This window comes from Takifugu rubripes, chromosome 11 (assembly GCF_901000725.2).
Source record: "Takifugu rubripes chromosome 11, fTakRub1.2, whole genome shotgun sequence".
In the NCBI taxonomy this organism is placed as follows: domain Eukaryota; kingdom Metazoa; phylum Chordata; class Actinopteri; order Tetraodontiformes; family Tetraodontidae; genus Takifugu; species Takifugu rubripes.
Genome location: NC_042295.1, coordinates 7,761,508 through 7,774,262, shown reverse-complemented (window position 1 = coordinate 7,774,262; position 12,755 = coordinate 7,761,508). Strand labels below are relative to the sequence as shown.

The following is a 12,755-nucleotide window of genomic DNA, read 5'->3' as shown; positions in this document are numbered from 1 at the left end:
CCTGATTGGCTGATCCGTGAAAGATAACAATTCTCCTATTTGATCATTAGTGAACTCCCAGCAAGTACAGTGTCTTCTTTGTCCTGGAGTAATTGTGCACTTTTAAATCTGGACATCACATCTGTTCTTTATGTACTTCTTTCTGTCCACATAGATGCACATGACCTCACTACTCAGTATTTTAATCTCTGTGCACCCTAAAACTTTATCTTCTGTTTGGTTTTCCATCATGAAATTTATGGCCCTTTGTTGATACTGCGAATAAAAAATAAATTGTATAACAGCATATATGGCAGTTTTAAATAGTGTTATGTAATGAGAGCTGAGACAACATTTTGTTGATCACAGCCTTTTTTTAAAGTAACAAATGTTGACGTATGCACGGTAACTTTGACTAATTTTTCTATTTACCAAATAAGTCCATCATGCAAGATCAGGTTCAATGAGCTGGGGGGTGGGGTCTGTTCTCTTTGTATGGGCACATGCACAGGTCAGAGGTCAGCCCCCCTTACATGGGGCAGGGAGCTGTTATGAGAATGAAGCACAAAGCCTCCTGATCCACGGTGACGCTTATGGATGCTGTTGTTGCCCGGGGCGTCACAGCTTCTGTACATATGGCAGAAAGCAGATGTAAAAGCCTTGATTTTTTTCATTGTTTCTGTTCAGTTGACAGGCTGTTGGTGGAAGTGTGACAAATACACCGTCTGTTGCATAAGTAGCAGCAACATGTGCACACACACAAAACAATTGACCAGAGTACAAGCGTACAGTTAGAGTTAATGGTAGAAGGTTATCAGATATCAAGAAATTGCATCAGCCAGCAGAGCACTTTGCCCCAACAGTGATGTTACCAGTTACATATCTGCTGTCAGATCTTCTTTGGAAATCTGACAAAGATTTCTAACTATAAGAACCCACAACCTTCCAAATCATTGTATGCACTGCTCAGAGCACTAGTGGCACAGGTTGTGCATGTGACATTCAAGCCAAAAGAAAATGCATCTTAAACAAGTTCCAACATGATATTATTATGACTGAAATAATAAGCTTGTTTGCTTAAGTTGAACCTTTTTCATGCAGTCTCTCGTTATAGGTATTGTTTTAATATTATGAAACAACTAGAGGTACATTCAAATTTATCATGTTTTCAAGTTACAATTTATTGGATAATTACTTTGTGACCTTGCTGCGCCATTTCAGGTATTCTTAGTTATGTGTGTCGGGGCGCTATCTGGTGGTCAGCATATAGAGACGAGTGTTTGTTTACACCCCGGCCAGCAGGAGGCGCTGTGGGAGTAACTACGTAAACCGAAGAAGAATACATCCCGAACTTTAATCATTTCTAAAGCAGGTGTACGTTTTTAATCATTATAGTAGCGATGGAGAGAAGTGGGAGAACTATTTCAGCGATTAAAGCCTTAGGGTAAATACAGTAGACATTATTGATAGTCGTGCTACAGCGTCGTAAATCTTTTTAACGTCTACTTTAATGGTTGTTGCGGATACCTGCGGTGTTTCAGGTATCCTGGCGCTTCCTGTCTCAGACGGTGTGAATGTGATGAACTCCCGTGTCCCCTGCTCACCTGGCTCTGTGCAGAGCTGAACACTGCTTGTAAAGCGACAAAAGGTAACGAGTTTATCCACTTTCAAGGTACGTGAACATTGTACGTGTTATCATTAGACTTTTTCCCTTCTACTTCTTCTTTGGCTGCAGGATGTTTGCCTACATAGATTAAAAATGCCATAATACAGATAATATAATAACAATAATAGAATTATTAATTATTGTTACCTTTTGTTTTTAGAATCAAAGAGGAGCAATGTCTTGCTGGTTGGAGAATTGAGAAATTTCCTGAAAGACATGTTCTGTCCTCTAACTCTGCTGACCTCAGAGGTTCTAGGGCCCTCTGAACTTAACAAAGTCACTGGTGAGAAATAATTGTATTCCAGGTTGTGTTGTAAAGTTTTTTTGGTAGTAACAGATAGTAACAGATCATTGTTGTACCTGCAGATTTGTATATTCCCTGCTGTATTGTTTTCTAAATTGAATTTAATCCTGTAGACTTCCTTGTGTCAGAGCTGCTTGCAGCTCAAATAATCAACCATAAAGAAATGTACCCTGAAGAGACGACACAAGACAAGTCTGAAAAAGAACAGCGAGTTGAAGATCGCAGCCTTGAGGCAGATGAAAATGGTCATTATCAGAATTGTCACCAAAGAATGGCAGAGTTGCAGGCGGAGTGGGTGTTACTGTTGCACGCCCTGGACATGGACACTTCCTCTCAATTAACTGATGTGCTGAGTGAGGTAATACTAAGTGTGTGTGGTACCGTTTGATTAACTACATCAGAGAAGCACTGACAGGATGTTGGGCCATGATGTGACAATGCAGGTGGAGACGAGGCTCGCACGCTTGCCAGGTGGAGGGATGACAGATTCCCTTCTGAAAACCAGCCTCACCACAGAGCAGTGGGTATGTCACCAGGTCAGATTTAAGTTCATTACAGTGTGGTGTAATGCGTATGTTGAAGAATGTATGTGGTATTTCTTAGATGAGCATTGCTAAGCTCGATAAAGTCCTGAAAGAGGATTATCAGTGTCGCCGGCAGATGATGGTCAAACGATTTCAAGTTACACTTGAGTCCTTTGCCTGGGGAGAAAAGCAAAAGGTATGTATTTAAAATTACTGCAACTGTATTTTATAGGCAATATTTTTCAATATGAGAACAATTTATCCAAGTAGGATCTCTGCATCAAGAACTGAAGAAGCCTTCCAGGGAGAAGGCGAAACTTCTTAGTCCAGTTAACGCAGGGGTCTTACTTGACCTGGATGATTGAGAGTCTACACAGACATGAGAACAAATTCATTATTTGCAGGAACGCAGTGAAGTGTTAGCCACAGTGCCTCCACTTTCAGCCCTAGTCGGCTCCTCCAGAGTGTCACCATCCTTTCTTCTTGTGGCCAGAGAAGATCAGTCCTTCATTCAGCCAGTCAAGGCTGGAAGGAGCACTGCCATCTACAAGGTACATCTTTTACTAATCAACCTTGGATTATAAATAAAGATATCTCTGCTAATGGTTTTCGCTCTCTGGTCTCATCAGATATTGATGGGTAGTGTACCTGACAGAGGGGGAAGACCAGGGGAAATCGAGCCACCTATGCCAGCATGGGAGGGTCGCAGAACACAGGGGAACCGATGGGGACGAGGCAGTGGACGCCAGAGACCTAAAGTTTCAGACAAAAAGAAGAAAGGGAAAAAAGATTAGAAACATTTATTTATATGTGCCTTTACAATTGAATTTATTCATCTTTATTTTTTTAATTAAAAATGATGGCTGTAAAATGCTACATATATAATCAGTGGATGTAATTATGGTTTTTGTAAGGAGATTGGTGAGACTAAAATGTCATCACGACAATTTGTTTTTTTGTGTAAACCTGTTAAATGTGATATGTTTTACAAGTTTACATGTGAATAAAATACACATTGTAGAATTGTGTTGGTATTTAAGACATTGGACACAAATTTGTGTAAAAAGCCATATCTGCAGTATTGTGTGATAAAACTTTCAAAATTGGATGGATTGTCAACAGAATAAGTAAAAGTTATGAATGGAATGATTTTAAAGAATCACTTTTCAGTAAATGTTGAAAAGAACAGATGATTAAACTATGGTCATGTTCCAGATTCTGGAACATGGTTCTTTTCAGTTGTGTTCTTTGAGTGCTTTGCTCTAGTTTTAACTAAAATCACAAGGAGATTTTGAATGGAATTTAAGAGATAGACGTGGACTATAGGGTGTAAATTGCAAAACAGAAACTTATTACGTGTAATGATTGTCAAACTTGATAAGAGACAACACCGGTTTTATTCATACTCATTGGGTATAAACATGCGCAAGACAGCGTGAAATTTAAACAAAATTTCAATTAGGAAAATTTGTCAACAAAACGTACAGTCTAGCTTATATTTAAAATATCCAGTCATTTTACAACTAGAAATAACTTGAACCCTGGGAACATTTAATCGGTTGCACCACTTTAAAATGACAAGTGTCTCGAAGTATATAAACACGACGTTTGGTATATTATTCATATATGTAAAAATGCAAAATTTAAAAAAATTCAAATGACAAACCGTATTTGTTCAGGAATTATACCTAAAATACGTTACATAAAACTTACCTGCGGCTGACGTAACCGGAAGTTACCCGGGAAACGAACGATGCAACACATAGAAAGTTCCGGACTAGCCGAAGGTCGACATATATCAGCCGTCGTTAACTCGTCCGCTAAAGTGTGTTTTCAACAGCTCTAAAGTTCACTTATACACTTTAAATTTAAATTTAACCAAGAATCTAACAATGCCAAGAGGAAGCAGAAGCCGCACATCCAGGATGGCCTCTCCAGCCAGGTAACATTAATCAATTCTTAAAAATGAGGCTACCTATATGTGCTACTTCATGGTAGCATTTTCACATCGTGGTTGCTATTTTTTAACTAGGATTTAAAATTGCCGTTTATATTAAACAGTATTATTTTGGATGCGTTATCAGTGGTCACTACACCTCAACGCCTACGCTTTATATCATGAAAGTCGGATTACACAATTGAAGGTCACAGTGTGTAAGCTGGACAACACTGTTAATCACAAGATTCGCTCTTTTAACAGTGAAGTCCTTAAATCATACATTTTATATGAATCTACGTTATTCTTTACATTGTTACACTCAAGTCACTTAAATAGCTTGGAGCCAATATGTGGCAATTCATCTGCAAAAATTGAAAGTATTGTCTCAAATGGATTTATTTTCAACATATGGAATTGTATTTATTTAATACAATTGCTAATTGTATTATGATATTAGTTATGATATATTATTTCCACTATTTTACTTTGCTTTAATCACTTTCCAAAGATGAGGTTGTTGTTATCTCGTCTTTTTTCCCCACATATTTTTCAGTTTTCAGTCAATTTTTGCCATTACATTGGTGGAAATTAGACTAGTTATAATGATGAATGGTTGTTTTCCTGTTCTTATTTATTTTATTTATTTTGTCTCTTTGCTGTCTGCTTTACAGCCACTCACCACCACCTATGGCCAGGTCTGCACCGGCTCCCTCCCATGCTCCAGTTCCTATGCAGGCTCCTCCATCTGCAGTAGGTGCCCCAGCTGCAGCACCCAGACAGCCGGGTATGTTCGCCCAGATGGCAACCACTGCCGCTGGAGTGGCAGTGGGCTCTGCTGTAGGACACACAATTGGCCATGCCATGACAGGAGGTTTTAGTGGAGGAAGCTCTGAGCCTGCCAAGCCTGACGTCACTTACCAGGTAAAACAAAAATGTGTTTCACTCAGTTGTGGGACTAGAATGGCTTGGGGGCACATTAGTGTGGCTGTTTTGTAGACAGTGAAAGGTGTAAAGCTGTCAGTCAGTGAAATAAATAGAGCTGAGAATCACAAAATCCTTTATTTTTAGGAGTTTATTAATTCATTTTCACATTTGTCTCTATTTCAACACTTGATGGGGTAGTTTTGATTAAAATATCTTGCAACTTTCACATTCATGTCAAAAGGTATTCCAAAATGTTGATACTTATAGAACTATTACATTTGGGGACAGCCTCTAGATGTATGCTACACAGATGTTCTTTTTTAAATGGCCTTTACAAAGCACATGTCTAAATGTTGGTTATCTTTTTCAGGAGCCGTACCAGGCCCAGCCAGTATACCAGCAGAGCCCTCAGCAGCAGCAGGCCTGTTCTTATGAAATTAAACAATTCATTGATTGTGCCCAAAACCAGAGCGACCTGAGTCTCTGTGAGGGCTTCAGTGAGGTGCTGAAGCAGTGCAGGTTTGCCAACGGTGAGTGAAAACACCACTACTGCAAATATTAGTTGAAACATTATATATTATTTGAAATTAATGTTATAATTGAAATGATGTAATTCTTGATCTTATCTGCAGTGGCCATTGTTAGCTGTGCACTTTATACTAATAAGTTACATCCTGTCAACGAAAAAGCTAATGATTCCATGACATCATTAATGTGATGTAATTAGTCGCTGCAGTTTGTTGAAAAACATGTTTACATGTTCTGGAGAGTTAAGAGATAATTTGAGTGTTAATATTAATGACAGTAACTTTAATGACAAAAAAAATCTAATGCCACTGTATTTTCTCAACAGGTTTGTCGTGATGTGGAGAAAAGCATCTGGATCCCATGTTTGTCAAACTCATAACAGCTCAATAAACATTTCTTGTATTCAAGCTAATTATCATCAGAGAGTAGCATTGTGTGGATTCCTCAGGACAGGGTTCTAGAACTTGTAATTATCATCTTATAAAATGTTTATATATTTTAGTGTTGCAGTTCACTTAATTTGCATTATACCCTTTTAATTTAACGTTTTTGAAATGCACAAATACCTATAATAATGCATTCAAAGATCACAGTGACCTACGAAATTATAGATATCCGAGTTAGTATGCAATAAGCCAATATTTGAAGTCAATAAAGCACCTGAATTCCAGTGAATGTCGTGTGATGTGTCTTTCCTTTTTTTTAAACTAAGTTCAAAGGTTGTCCTACAGAGATTCCGCAGCTGTCCGTGTCACTCCATAAAGCCCAGGTCCATATGAGCTAATATTGCAAATGTGGGGCAGTCCTACTTCTGTATATGCCCCTGGGTTAAACGCAGGAACTGCGGGGTGTTATTTCAATTCAGAGAAGTTTCTTGAGAGGGTGCTGCCACTGTAGAAACAATTTATTTTTGGCATCTGACATTAAAGTTCACCCTTAGCGATGCCAGTGGCTCCACGGAGCCGACCCAGCAGCAGTCAGCCTCGACCTCCTCTCAGGAGTCATGGACATGCTGTATAACAGGGACTGAGGATCACAGGACACGGTGAGTGCTTTAATGGACTTTATCTGAGTTCACAGATGGTGTCGTTCTTAAGATTCCTGAGATTACTGCTGTTGTAAGGGGTAGAACAACAACAAGATATGTAGGCGTCCCGTTAAAGTAAGAGGTAACCAAATACGTATGTAAGAAGTACAAGTTCTGTTTTTATCAGGAACTAATCAAGTGCTTAATTCTGTTTCTGTTTTATTTTGTTTACAATTTGCATTTAAAAATCAAGAACAACTTATCCTTCTACAAATATACTACAGTTCCTAATGCATGCACACATAATTATGGAAAATGACATAATTCAGTAAATCAATTCATGGCTGAGTTATAATATTTTTTCAGTTTAATTCAATAAAAGTCATGTTTACTTTTCAGCACTTATATAATAGGCTGTATCTGCCGTTTGAAAGAAAACCCCTAAAAGGAGCCTGTGGAGCGCCGTAAACAGGAGCACTCATACAGCCGGGGGGTGAGCCAACATCCCAGCCATCATGACCAGAGAGGAGGAGATCCCTGACTGGGTGGGAGCTCAGGAGTTTTATGACAAGTATGAACCCAAGGAGATTCTTGGCAGGTGAGCTTCAGAAGGTCTAATAAAAAAAAATTACTTCTGTCAATTAGTGTTGCTCTCATCTAAGTACCTTGTTGCAGAAATGTTAGAACTCTCAATGGGACAGTGTTCAGGATCCGCCGGTTCTATTAAAACATAAGAAGCACTAATTAATATGCAGCTTCCATTAAAGTAACTAACCTCAAACAAAAGTGCAGCAGTTCTCAGGGGGGGTTTCAGGCATTCCAAAGATTAAACAGTCACAGACTCTACCCAAAAAACAGAAAGATGAGAAAAGCAATCGTTTTGATCATCATTCAGAGTGGCAGTAATTTCATGCTGCTGCTGCTGGTTTCTGTCTCTTCTCTGGGGTAGAGCTGCATAATAACAGCGCCAGGGAGAGAGTCCGGGAGAAATGGACCAGAGGGACCGACAGATAAACCTGATCAAGAATAAACCCAGTCATAAAATATAAAGTTGTTTCCAACTTCATTTGATAGTTTGTTGTTGCATTCTGGGAAACTTTCCTGGATTGCATCGGGACAAAGAGTCTGGCTCCCAGACCATTGTCAGTGGGTGCTGTTACATAAGCAAGTGTTTAAGGAGACTGCATTCATTAGCTGGCATTTTGAGGTTGGGTGTTGGGAGCAGCCTGGGCCCAGTTGGTGTGAGCTCCAGATTATGTAATTAGACACAGACACAAGTCACAAAGTCACTGGACGTCCAGCTGATCTGCTGTTCTTCACGTGGCTCAGCCTGTTTGACCAGCCTTTACTTTCCATCAGTTTTGACAACACAGGTGGAATAAAGTAGACACCAACTTGAGTGATGACAATCAGAATCCATCCACAATCAGAAGCAAAAAAGAGCTTGGGAATTTGGCCCAGTTAGTTCAATAGAACCAGACCAGAGCAAATAAAAGCATTACAATGTTACCTTGATCTGGTTAGAATGTGTAAATTCTCGTGACAACCGGAGAGATTGACGCATGTTTTCATGGCACAATATAATTTCCTGCCCTCACCTGCTCTCTGGTGCCCCCTGTCTGCAGGGGAGTGAGCAGCGTGGTGCGCCGCTGCATCAACAAGCGCACCTCCCAGGAGTACGCGGTGAAGATCATCGACATCACACCTTCGGACAAGTTGACCCAGCAGGAGATCGAGGAGATCAGGGAGGCGACGTTGAAGGAGATTGACATATTGAAGAAAGTGTGCGGACAAGACAATATCAGTGAGCCCAGTCGTCACATTTTAATGTCTAATAGAAGTTGACCCAGGCTGTCGGCCTTTGCTCTAATCAGTGCTTCTCAGTCCTATCATTTATGCCTCTTTGCCTTTCTGTCCTCAGTACAGCTTAAAGACTGCTATGAATCCAAGTCCTTCTTCTTCTTGGTCTTTGACCTGTAAGTTCAATTGTGGAACTCCAACACACAGGACCTAATGTAATTAAGTTGCATAAGATCAGCAAATGTACTTTCTCTCTCAAGAATGAAGAGGGGGGAACTTTTTGACTACCTCACTGAAAACGTTACTCTGAGTGAGAAGGAAACCAGGTCAGGCCCAGTTAATTCCTTGTCTGGAAAAGTTCCAAAGGGAAAAATAAATTGTATTTGAACTGTTATCAATGTTGTGTGTGTTGGTGTCAGGAAGATTATGCGCGCTCTGATGGAGGTGGTGCAGTTCCTCCACAGCCAGGGTATTGTCCATCGGGACCTGAAGCCAGAGAACATCCTCCTGGATGACGAGATGAACATCAAACTGACCGACTTTGGCTTCTCTGTGCAGATCAACCCAGGCCAGATGCTGAAAGGTCTGTGAAAGAAGCACATCTCAAAACAACACACGGGGTCTTTGGGTCACTGCCATGTCCCCAGTACTGTGAATAAAACACAAGCAGGTCATGTGATCATGTGGTGATACACAGTGACACCCAACTGAAGCTTATGTGTTGCTATTTTATGTGTTGCTATTTTTTAACAAGCGAAGGTAAGCTTGAGTTTATCGTGGTAGCATTGACAGAAACACAGAGATTAAAATGGAAATGGAATTTTCATATTCACATTTTGCGTCGTATAAATCAATGCTGATAATTGAGTGAATGAATAGATGAGCTAACATGCTAACTGACCTGCTGAGTAGGTCACTGGTGCAGAGGGGAATGAGTCTTATCAGATGACAATTGGTCGTATCATTTTTGACCTTCTCTGAAAGGTTCAAACCCAAGAAAAGGTCAGATCCATAACCTGTAATGCTCGACTTCCGTCCTCTTCTCATAATCTCTCCTGATGTGGCAAATGTTATGTTTTTTTGACCTCTGTAAAGTTTGACATGTCTGTACCTCAGAGGTGTGTGGGACCCCTGGTTACCTCGCCCCAGAGATTATTGAATGCTCCATGGATGCAGGACACAAAGGATATGGGACTGCAGTGGACATGTGAGAGTACAGAGACTGGAACAACGCAGAATGATATGTGAATGTGATTTTTTTTTTTTTTTTTTTTTAAAGAATTGACTTCATCCCTCTGCAGATGGAGTTCAGGGGTCATCATGTACACGCTGCTTGCGGGCTCTCCTCCTTTCTGGCACAGGAAACAGATGCTGATGCTGCGGATGATCTTGGCCGGAACATATGACATGTCGTCTCCGGAATGGGAGGACCGTTCAGACACCGTTAAAGATTTGGTCGGCCACCTTTGAAACGTCAATCCACATGAAGATTTGGGACAAATGGATAAATCAAACTCTCCGTGTTTGTTTCTACAGATCTCTCGGATGTTGGTGGTGGACCCAAAGCAGCGATTCACAGCTACGGACGTTCTCAACCACTCTTTCTTCTCCCAGTATGTTGTTCATGAGGTGCGACAGTTCAGTCCATACAGGCGGTTCAAGGTGAGCATCTGATCCAAGTAACAAGGTCCTGCAGCAGAATCCTAAAGCCAACTCTGACATGACTCCCATGACACATTTTCCCGTGACGGAGACCAATATCACTTTCTTTTCACTGCAGATTTCCCTCCTTTAATAAACTCTGCACTCACTGACTCCCTCCCTCCCTCAGGTCATTTGCATGACTGTTCTCGCCACGATGCGCATCTACTGCAACTACCGCCGTGCCAAACCTGTCACCAAGGAGGTGATCAAGAGTGACCCATATGCCGTCAAACCCATTCGCAAGCTCATCGACGCGTGTGCCTTCAAGATCTACGGCCACTGGGTCAAGAAAGGCCAAGCTCAGAACAGGGCTGCACTCTTTGAGAACACTCCCAAAGCCATCCTACTGTCAATAGTGTCCGAGGCCGACGAACCGGTGCACCACATCTGGTAACGGGCGCTCACTGGACTGGACTGATGTGCTGCATGGGATGGCACCGTGCAGCATTTTTTAGTTTGTATTTAAACAGGGAGCTGGTGTAACATTAAACTAAACTATTTGTGTTCTTCTTGTAAAAAAAAAAAAAAAAAAAAAAAAAAATTGCAGTGGGCTCGCCTTGCCTCTGGAAACATTGGAGCAGTTATATTTTTCATTTATTTCTCAAAAATAGACACAAGCCTTTTAATTTTAATTCGTTTAATCTGCCGAACCTCAGGTCATACAAGTGATCTTATAAAACATTTTATTCTCTTCTGTGTTGTCAGGTCAGCATCAGTGTAACACTTGTGAATGTAAAATGCCTCCTGCATACTTGATTTATATATTTAAGCACTATTTAATATTCAATCATCATGTCTGTAAAAGTAAATAGTACGTTTGCTGAAGGTTTATTAAAATTTAGACCAGTTCAAATGGTTTTGGAACTATGTTTACTTTTAATTTTGCTCTCTTTATCCAGTAATTGGTATTACCGATGTGTTTTTTGTTTTTCTTTTTACAATCAGAGCACAACAGGCTGGTTTTAGTCTCCTGGATTGCTTTGCAAAAGCAACTTAACCAACTTCTGATGAGACAAATTAATCTATTTATCATTAATGTCAGACACATTGTTGGATAATTAACCTTTTTTATTGGATTAAAGGACATCCATCCATTTTGTCAACCATCAGTTGTTCCTGATCAGGGTCACAAGGCTTCCATCGCCCATTTTAGCAGTCATCTGTCAGTGGGCGGGAATCCACCCCAGACAGCTCGCCAGTCTATTTAAGGGTGGACTTTAGATAACTCTAAATATTATTTGCATTCATGATGTAGAATAATGTCATATGCTCCTCTAGTATGACATCATCCGCCGTATTTCAGCCTCACATGATTTTGGCTGTTACGTCAGAATTTTTAAAAAACACACCTTAAGATTGATGCCAAACATCATTTCAGGAGTGTGGGTTTCATTTATAGCCAATGGTAGATGCCCGCTTTCATCATGTTCTGTAAATGTCCCATGTGGAGGGTGGTAAAAGTCCTTCTAGTCCATAGACTATTCGCACTTTATCTTTTGCAGAAATGTTTAGTGCCTAGCTGCCGGCCCGTAATTCAGTCAGACATGTGCCTCATGGGTAGCACAGAATAATTTCAAAACTCAAACCACTTTTTTTTAATGTTTAATGCAACAAAGTTCAAATTAATGCAGCAAGGTTCAGTACGGTCCTGAACTACAGTTCTTTTAGTGGTTCTAGAACATGTGCCCCATCTTAAACAATGTCTACATGGTGTTTACTCACTGTTTCTGTAAACTAAGTGGTAAAACTCCTTTGCGACAAAAAGCTCTCATAATGCTGCAATAACAGGAAGTCACGGTGAAGTTGGTGCATCAGATCTGTTCAGTAGACCAGACTGTTCCAGGTCTAAGGGTCAAACTTATATGTAGCATTTGTTACTTTATGTGGTCTTCCTGTAACTGACTGTGCTGTCCTTTACTGATATCTTGTTCTTGAGCAGCGTGACACACAACATGATAAGATTTTGCAGCCGCAGCAACTCGGTGCTCTCTCAAGTTACACTCTGACCAGTGTCTTTGAGGCCTCAAAGACAAAATACCTATTTTCCTGATCTGAACCATCTTTATTTCACTCTCACCAGACAAACAGAAAATTCCACAACACTGGGAACATGAGTGATGCTCATCACCGCATTCTCTTTGGAGCTGTGAATGGAAAAAATAAAGTCATAAACACAATAGCATCTGGAGGGCTTTTGTCATTTCTATTTTCATATCACAACCTTGAGTAATAGTTGACTCATGAGCAGTGGTCAAATATATACTTGTACTCATTCCCAAACATTTGACTGAGGCTGAAAGAAGCGCTAAGTCAAAAAATGAAGCAGAAATGAGAGCATGCTTTTGCATGGTGTCTGACTG

At 40.3% G+C, this 12,755-nt stretch overlaps 3 protein-coding genes, 1 long non-coding RNA gene and 1 other non-coding gene across 6 annotated transcripts in view; 3 read left to right on the top strand and 2 right to left on the bottom strand.

Annotated features, from left to right (window-relative positions):
• Nucleotides 1–1,286: 1,286 nt before the first annotated feature.
• On the top strand, nucleotides 1,287–3,499 carry LOC101079751 (protein FAM98B). Of its 2 annotated transcripts, none has more exons than XM_003968468.3 (8): nucleotides 1,287–1,423; nucleotides 1,521–1,627; nucleotides 1,806–1,928; nucleotides 2,063–2,307; nucleotides 2,393–2,473; nucleotides 2,553–2,669; nucleotides 2,878–3,024; nucleotides 3,103–3,499. In XM_003968468.3, exons 1-8 carry the CDS (start codon nucleotides 1,380–1,382, stop codon nucleotides 3,265–3,267), a joined length of 1,029 nt encoding a protein of 342 aa, XP_003968517.2. In that variant the 5' UTR covers nucleotides 1,287–1,379; the 3' UTR covers nucleotides 3,268–3,499. The 2 variants fall into 2 exon arrangements, with proteins under 2 accessions (XP_003968517.2, XP_011606733.2); XM_011608431.2 differs by having other exon boundaries at nucleotides 1,521–1,651.
• A 710-nt stretch (nucleotides 3,500–4,209) lies between these two features.
• chchd2 (coiled-coil-helix-coiled-coil-helix domain containing 2) lies at nucleotides 4,210–6,536 on the top strand. The gene is made up of 4 exons (XM_003968469.3): nucleotides 4,210–4,415; nucleotides 5,084–5,333; nucleotides 5,707–5,866; nucleotides 6,190–6,536. Exons 1-4 carry the CDS (start codon nucleotides 4,366–4,368, stop codon nucleotides 6,198–6,200), a joined length of 471 nt encoding a protein of 156 aa, XP_003968518.2. The 5' UTR covers nucleotides 4,210–4,365; the 3' UTR covers nucleotides 6,201–6,536.
• Nucleotides 6,537–6,629: 93 nt separating this feature from the next.
• Nucleotides 6,630–11,486, top strand: LOC101080204 (phosphorylase b kinase gamma catalytic chain, skeletal muscle/heart isoform). Its single transcript, XM_011608432.2, has 10 exons — nucleotides 6,630–6,909; nucleotides 7,291–7,489; nucleotides 8,517–8,695; nucleotides 8,813–8,867; nucleotides 8,952–9,017; nucleotides 9,111–9,274; nucleotides 9,808–9,898; nucleotides 9,993–10,146; nucleotides 10,228–10,353; nucleotides 10,523–11,486. Exons 2-10 carry the CDS (start codon nucleotides 7,407–7,409, stop codon nucleotides 10,787–10,789), a joined length of 1,185 nt encoding a protein of 394 aa, XP_011606734.2. The 5' UTR covers nucleotides 6,630–6,909; nucleotides 7,291–7,406; the 3' UTR covers nucleotides 10,790–11,486.
• Nucleotides 11,487–11,984: 498 nt separating this feature from the next.
• LOC105417063 (uncharacterized) overlaps nucleotides 11,985–12,755 on the bottom strand; it is a 1,569-nt gene continuing 798 nt past the window's right edge. The window contains exon 4 of the long non-coding RNA XR_964898.2: nucleotides 11,985–12,539. This is a non-coding gene — a long non-coding RNA (uncharacterized lncRNA). The remainder of the gene's footprint in view (nucleotides 12,540–12,755) is intronic.
• The window catches only part of LOC115251604 (small nucleolar RNA SNORA15), a 138-nt gene continuing 39 nt past the window's right edge, over nucleotides 12,657–12,755 (bottom strand). Inside the window, exon 1 of the small nucleolar RNA XR_003890147.1 lies at nucleotides 12,657–12,755. This exon is cut by the window's right edge and continues 39 nt beyond it. This is a non-coding gene — a small nucleolar RNA (small nucleolar RNA SNORA15).